General features: G+C 38.1%; 1 protein-coding gene across 1 annotated transcript; it reads right to left on the reverse strand.

The window, feature by feature from the left end:
• Positions 1 to 241: 241 nt before the first annotated feature.
• LOC110155094 (uncharacterized) lies at positions 242 to 2,340 on the reverse strand. Its single transcript, XM_055150369.1, has 6 exons — positions 2,320 to 2,340; positions 1,681 to 1,694; positions 1,560 to 1,641; positions 1,075 to 1,449; positions 760 to 985; positions 242 to 688 (listed from the first exon to the last, which is right to left on the reverse strand). Exons 4-6 carry the CDS (start codon positions 1,348 to 1,350, stop codon positions 435 to 437), a joined length of 756 nt encoding a protein of 251 aa, XP_055006344.1. The 5' UTR covers positions 1,351 to 1,449; positions 1,560 to 1,641; positions 1,681 to 1,694; positions 2,320 to 2,340; the 3' UTR covers positions 242 to 434.
• Positions 2,341 to 7,776: the final 5,436 nt, after the last annotated feature.

Consider the following 7,776-nt stretch of genomic DNA (forward strand, 5'->3'; position numbering starts at 1 on the left):
GTTATAAAACACTGAAACATCCTACTTCGAAAGAATAACATACACAAAGCTATTCTCACCTTAAGTGCGTGAAAAAAGCTTCACCGCAGGAGCCTAATTTCTTTGATGGTGGTGCATTGGATGGAAAAAGGAGGGGTAGAGCTGCAAAACACTGCTAAGGCATGATCAGACAAAAGACAAAAACAAGTTACCATCTGCTATAACATTGGTGCATTAGTTTAATAATTGTGTTATCTCACCACTATTGAGTGTCTTTGGAGGCTTCATGGCTTTCTTCATTACCCCATAGAACTTGACTTTTGAAAAAAAGTTTTCCCATCTGTCCCTAGTCTCAGCAGTGTAGTTGGAGTTTTTTGGTTGAATAATTCTCTCTACATCTCATCTAGTACCTGGAAAAAATGCTAACTGCTTAAAGCACAGTAAAAGTAGAGTAACTAGTTTAAGGAAGTTGTACTTGCATGGTCGAATTCTTTGAAACAAGGGTAAACATAAAAAAATGTTGATGGCCTGTCATCGTCTTTTAGAACATCTGATGTGATGAAGCATCGTCTTGAGTCAAATTCCAGGTTGAGCAAGTGGCTGACAGCAGCTTTATTTGCCTTTTTAGCCTTGTACATCTCTTGGAGGGTATTATAGTGTCTGACTTGGCTCTTCTGACTGTCCAGGACGTCAGTGTCAGCAGAACCCCCTAAGCGAGGACATAAAAATGTTGTAATGTTTTTCTTTGAATGAATACAAAGTAAAAACTTCATACTGTACCAGCATCATCTTCACTGCTGTCTGGAGGGGGCTCTGGAGTGCTGGCAGCAGCAGGGGACTTCTCCAGAATGATGGTGGATGCTTGGCTTGATCCAGTTAAGATTTCATCAAAGTCTGTTGAGCAAGACTCTTCATAGTTCATGCGACGTTTCTTGAAAGGTGCACTGGCTTTTTTTGGGCTTTTGATGTTTGAGAGCCTCTTTATGAGCTTCTTGGTGACATGCCCCTGCAAGATAGAGAAAATGGCAAAATGCATAAAAGGGAATCAGAAAAAATATTCTTGTATAAACAATACTGTGCTAGAAAAGTACTGACCCATTCACTCTCAGGTGTTTTTTTCCCCTTTAACATTGGATAATACTCGACTAATCTTTTCGCCACAGTGTCAACCTCATGTTTGGAAGGGTACCTTGAGTCTTCAAGGGCTCTTGCAATGGACACCATGTTTGTCATGGTGTTTCTAATCAGTCTGCAGAAGAGTTCCTTGGACAAGTCAGAAGTGGTGGAACCAAGGCGTTTTTGTTCAAAGTAGGATGAACGGGCTTGTTCAAGTTCACTATCTGTGTAGACAGTATACTTTGGGCTGGACATGGCTAGATACTTTAAGGGATTGGGTCTGTCTTCTGGAGAGCGGCTATTTGCAATGGCAGATTGTTTTGATGGCTCCACATCTTTGGCAACACCTTCAACCTAAACAAATAAACGTATTCTGTAATTAAATCTTTATTGCTTTAAGTTGCATGGAAAGTTTTGATTCATCTATATCAACTATTTGAATCATAAGTAATGTATATACTCACCTTTTCATCACTGTTCACAAGAAACCACAGTGCCCTGTGCCTGAGAACATTTTCTGGACCTGGCAGCAAATCTTTAATGTCATCCCTTGAGCGTGACCATAGTAACTCTTCCCCAACATTGGCAGCTAAAACACACTGCACAAAAAGCAGTTAATGAAAATTATACTACATGCATTCATTTTCATACGTTCATACTTTCATGGCTACATGCTTAAGCTACTCTAGCTAACCATATTAACTTAGTTAGGTCCTTAACAAATAGCCAGTATTATGAGCTAAGTGTACTATACAGCACATTAAAAGTCTGATATTGTTGCAAAACATACCTCTTAAAGTGTCTACTGTAATTTCGTCAAGTGTATCCATTGCAGTTATTGCGTGTTAATACTGGGTTCTCTCAAAAAATCTATCTTTTCCTGCTCCTGTTGAAACGAGCCTCCAGAAGAGCCGTTACGATATCACAGGAACGCGCCGCGCGCGGTCTTGGATTTGAATGGCAAAGCGCCGCTCTCTGGACTAGTCCATTATGTGTGAGAGGGGTTTGGGTGTAGTTTAGCATTTTAGCTATATCAAAATCTATTTGACTGTTCTAATGTAAATTGAATGTATAATAAATTAAATGTTCAGGTAGAACCGCTTTTATTGTACAATTTATTGCATAAGTTGTTCAACCCACCGTGAAAGTACAGCGGCATTATGAGTAAAATAGAGGTACTGTAAACACGTTTGTGCGGCATGTCGTGAGAGACTGTAGTGTTACCGAGAGAAAATATGATTTCGCGTTGCGTTATTTGCTTTGTATTTGTCGGTCTAACCCTCAAATCTTTACTTAGTCGCATCAACTCTGCCCACAGCCGAAGTCCGGACTTCCGGGTGGTATGTGGTATTGATGGCTGTGAAAAAAAAAAATCGAGTGTACAACTCACTCTGGTACCATATCCGGAGATGTCAGTCGACGTATCTTCGCTGTGGCCAACAGGGCGGCTCCACTCCCGGGAAGAAATTCTGCGCCAGGGAATCACAATACTTGGGAATACAGACCCGGTCTGGAGCACGGGGATGCGGAGGAGCGGGGCCGACCTGCAGGTGACACCGCTGGCAGTGCTGCGAGCACTGTACACGATCAACACACAGACCAGCACCCGGATGCCCCGCGGAGACGGAGGAAATGCCACGACCACATTCAGACAGTTTGATTTTGGATCATTTTGGTGAATTCAGTGGTATGTCACTGTTCGGCGGGTTTAATGAGAGCACCCTGCTCGCCTCTCCTTCACACCGGGATGAAAACCTTCCTGCGCTGGGACCAGCCCAGACCAACCATCATCTACACTGGATTCACCGGTTGAGCCATCGGATACTGCTCCTGCAGCATACATTCAGGTAATCCTCTGTGTATTATTTTATATATATTATTTGCTTCAGTCTCTATAAGAAAAAGTGTGTAGATCATCTACTATGGAGGTATAAGACAGGGCTGCTAGATTATGGAAAAAAATCATTATCCCTCTTATTTTGGTCAACATTGAAATCATGAATATTCAAACGATTATTTTGTTTAGTTACACAATGCATCTATTGAGCATTTCTCTCATCATAGAATTCACTGAGTCTTGTCCTTTAGTTCGACAGAAGATGATCTGCGCGGGGGAGGAAGGGGATAAGACCGTTACTCCGACGGGGGTCGGGAGGGCGGGGGACACACGCTGCCTGTTCACCATGCTTGGTGCTAAATTAAAAAACAGACACAAGCATTTTATGACAATGGATTTAGCTCCACTACTAGCATGTTTCTCTGTTTTGCTAGCTTGTTAAATTAGGTCCTTATTATTTGATTTATATCATAATATGCAATAAGGACCTAATTTAACAAGCTTTTGCTCATGTGCAAAACAGAAACATGCTAAAAGTGGAGCTACATCCCAATATGTTGGCTAGAGTAATGTTTGGTGAGACTTTTGTAGCTTGTAAGTTAATGTTTATTTGTATTAAATGTTTGTTATTATTTTATTTTTAAAGGGTGGCGCTGACAGTCTCACCAGACAAGCTACTTCAATTGTTTTGTGTTCAAGAGAAAAGCACCATCTTTCACAGGTATGTGTCTTTATAAAGTTGGGATGTAAAGCCAAAAAATTATTAATTAATAAATAAAAAAAAATAAATAAATAATATATATATATATATATATATATATATATATATATATATATATATATATATATCATAATTAATACATTTCTTTGTGGTTGTTTTTTAGACTGGCGTGAATGATGTTGTGGCAGATACAGCAGTATCAAGGTATGTTGGTGTCTAATTTGAAGAGTCGGTTTTAGAGGGATCTTCCAGCAACATCCAGAAAATGAACTTGAGGGGGAAACAATGGCAATGTTTGACCAGATTGAGGATCCATTTGCTACAGTTCCTACAACATACAGACAGGACAGTGTGATCAAAAAAACTTTTAAGTTTGTTGAACCTGAGAAAGTGACAGTGGGGTATACAGCATGCTTCTGAAAAAAAGGAGCAAAAAGACTTCTATCCACTAAACCCAAATATTTTCATTAGGACCCACATCAGAAGTGAAAAACATGTCATCTTAAGGAGAAAGTAAAAACATTTTTTTGGAAATGATCACATCAGTCATGCAGTGTCTGTTAAATGGTTAAAACTGAACAGGAATAAATACATATCTGGTAAAAGTTTAATTATCAGTACAGTTAATGGTGACCTACCTGAGTTTGGACTGATTAAAAACATATTTGTTGTAAATCCAGCTTTGTATTGTTTTGAGCTTCAGCTGTATATCACTGTTGATAGAGATTATAGGGACTATATATTTAATTGAAATTCCAAGCATAGCACAAGCAAATGAATTGATCTCATCTGAAAACATTGTAGACTATACTCCATATTACAGTTTTGTTCACAAAGATGTGACCTATGTGCCTTTGAAATATCATCTTGGTGACGTCATTGCATCTTATACAGTTTGATCTGGTGGATTGTGCTTCCATTGATATAATGCTTTGCATTTTCTTTGAGAAAATAAATGGTTGGTATTGATAAACTATCTGTGTAAGCCTGTTCTTATAATAAGATTTTGGTTTTTATTATTTTCTAAATTAAGAAAAAATTTCTTGGTCTAAAGATGAAGATAATTCAAAATGTATTTGCATCTTGTTATAAGAAAAAATATAACAGTTTTTAGCAACAAAATCTTGCTAGGTTTAATGTCTTAAAATAAGCAATGTTTTCTTAAGAAAATTTTGCTAGACAAGATATTTTTCCTTTTTAGACAAAAAAATTATAATTTTTTTCTTATAATGAGACAATTTCACTTTCTTTAAATCGACTTTTTACATTACCTTTGTAAATATTTAGTAGAGCATAAACAAGCTTCACTTTAGAATAGCTCCCACAAAATACTTAATTAACCAGTTATAACTGATCAATTAATCATGAGTAAGGCTTAACAAATCATTTGTAAATGTTTTTTAGAGCATAGACAAGTCTCTCTTTAGAAGAACATATTGTGTCCATGAAGGGTGGTCGTCATGTGGTAAGCGTAAACACCCCCTGCTTAACCTATTCTAACTACCATGTACAAGTGCTTAGTAACTGATCAATACTGGGGAATAACCCCATTAAGAAATGAGTAACAAATCATTAGTTGAGTATGTGGGTTAAGAATTTGATAAATTTGGGTGTAACAATGCGGTTACATATTAAAAGTTGATGAGTAGTAATGAATTAGTAATGATTTACTAATGATCACTGTTGGGCAAGTTACTTTGAAACTGTAATGCGGTATTTATTACCTATTACTGTCATTTCAAACTAATTCGTTACATTACAATATTACAGCATTTAAAATGTAAGGCATTACATTACTATTGCATTACTTTAAGTTACTCTCACCAAAATAACTTTTGCACTGTATATGGACTGAACCAGGACTAAACCAGGTCTAAACCAGGACTAAACCAGAACTGAACTAAGACTAAAACAGGACTCACTATAGGGACGGGCTCGATGGTGACCGCAGGAGAAATAGCGGCTCTGCTCCGCACCTCACAGAGGTAAGCGCGGCTGTCACCCGTTCGCTCTTTATGGACCCTGCTGCTCGGGCTCGCGGCCCTGATTTCAGCAACTATTTGCAGGTTCCCGAGCCGGTGCAAGAGTCTGTTACAGCGCGTAACTTCTACCTTCCTTCAGCGTGTCCAGAAGTCCAACTTTTTGTGTGATGGTTTGCATCTTCCTCTGCCTTTTGGGTGCGAGTGCAGGAGCCTTTTGTCGGTGCAGAACGTTTCGTCGACGTTGTGGGTTTCGTCGGGGAGAAAACTTACAACCGTACAGCACTTCAGAATCACACTGCTAGAGACTGAACATGTATTTAAATTTGGCAGCTGAACACATTCTGTACTGTACTGTACAGGAGACAGGAGTCCCTTGGCCAGTCAGGACGCAGCGGGAGGAACGCAATACGCATTCATACAATGTCAAAAAAAAAAAAGGGCATGCAAAATTGCACAAAAAAACATAAAAAAAATCTGCAAAATAGCGAGACCGCGAAAAGTGAACTGCGATAGAGGGAGGGACGAGTGTAAACCAGGTCTAAACCAGAACTGACCCAGGTCTAAACCAGGTCTAAACCAAAACTGACCCAGGTCTAAACCAGGTCTAAACCAAAACTGACCCAGGTCTAAACCAGGTCTAAACAGCGTGGAGTTCTTTGTCAGTCCTTTCGCCCGCGGTTACCTGAAGGTCTACGAGGGCGCATCTCCGGCGTTTCACCGCTGCTGATATCGAGGTGATTTTAGCGAATTTGTATGAAGAAAAACCCACCACTTCAATCCAGGTTAAAAAAAATATTGTAACGCGCGTTACTCACATTTGTACCGAGTAAAATATTACAATTTTTTCCCCTGTAATGCCTTACATTACTGCGTTACAGCAAAAAGTAATGCATTACTGTAATTCGTTACTTTTATAACGCGTTACTCCCAACACTGCTAATGATGACCAAAGACATTAAATAATGTATTTACTAGTGATTAAATCACATGAAAAAATTAAGAGGTAAGTGTGTACAAATAATTAACCAATGTGTTAAATAATGCTTAACAAATGGCTGTAAGATGACTTCTTCACCATGGACAAAGCATTAACATATACATCTATAAATGATTAACTGATGAGAAATAATTAAGAGTTAACAGTTTACTAATGATTAACAAATGTATTAAATAATGCTTAATAAACGCTTAATAAGAAGGAGTTATTATAAAGTGCTACCGACCCATTATTTATTCCCATTTGCACTTTTATACACTCAAAACTGCTCTTTCCTGACTACATAATAGTACAAACTGAAGTACTGTAACTCTGATATTGGTAAAAGCTTTGTTATTTTATTATTTTTTGAGTTCTTTTTGAGAGAATCTGTGCCTGTGTCCTTCCTCTCCTCTCCTCTCCTCTCCTTCGCTAGATGCATAAATAAATAAGCTTAAATTTAATCAGCAAACCTCATGTTCCCTGGCCCAGTCACTTCACTGTGATTCAGCAAAATAAAACTGCAAGATGCTTTCCTGTAATAGCAGTACACTATTGAATGTCAAGGACTTATTTATTTATTTTTCGTTAAGACAGAAAGAGCACTTTGAGAATTGTTCTCAATTTGTGGTTTGGGTACATGTGGTAGAATAATAGTTTTGATGGTATTAAGAAATCAGGTGCTTTTTGTATTTTATCAGTGTGATTAAATTTGAATGAAAAAATGTTGCCAAAAGTCCAAGCTGCAATTGTTGTCCTCATAGGGAAATTTGTTCTCTGCATTTGACCCAACTTTTAAAGGTCCTATGTTACGTAAAATGTAAGTTATAATGTTGTCCTCTCATCAAAAACAGACCTGTGTTTTGTTTCAATGACACATGTTTGAGTAACTCTTTGTTATTAGTCCGTCTACATACATCCCCAAACCACAAAATGCCACTTTCTACGTTGTAATGTCATAAAGCAGAAGTTTTCAAGTTGACCCCCACTTTTTACTTTTAATTTAGCAGAGATTGGCAATTCCAGGGCTGAAATCATCCAAATGATTCTAGTGAGTGTATGCATCTTAAAAACACAGTGGAGCACTTCCTGTATTATCACATGACATTTTGTTTTCTGTGCTGAGAGAAGAACTCAGCCTAAACATGCAAGATTTGTGTGTCAA

Source organism: Boleophthalmus pectinirostris, unplaced genomic scaffold (assembly GCF_026225935.1).
Source record: "Boleophthalmus pectinirostris isolate CB_2022bp ecotype Guang Dong unplaced genomic scaffold, ASM2622593v1 HiC_scaffold_14, whole genome shotgun sequence".
Taxonomy (NCBI): domain Eukaryota; kingdom Metazoa; phylum Chordata; class Actinopteri; order Gobiiformes; family Gobiidae; genus Boleophthalmus; species Boleophthalmus pectinirostris.

What these genes read in the sequence shown, in the direction of transcription:
- LOC110155094 (XM_055150369.1), bottom strand. Translation starts at nt 1,350, where the DNA reads ATGTCCAGCCCAAAGTATACTGTCTACACAGATAGTGAACTTGAACAA. An exon ending in AAACACCTGAGAGTGAATGG is followed by an intron (nt 986 to 1,074) that starts GTCAGTACTTTT and finishes TCTATCTTGCAG; the next exon opens with GGGCATGTCACCAAGAAGCT. An exon ending in CAGCAGTGAAGATGATGCTG is followed by an intron (nt 689 to 759) that starts GTACAGTATGAA and finishes GTCCTCGCTTAG; the next exon opens with GGGGTTCTGCTGACACTGAC.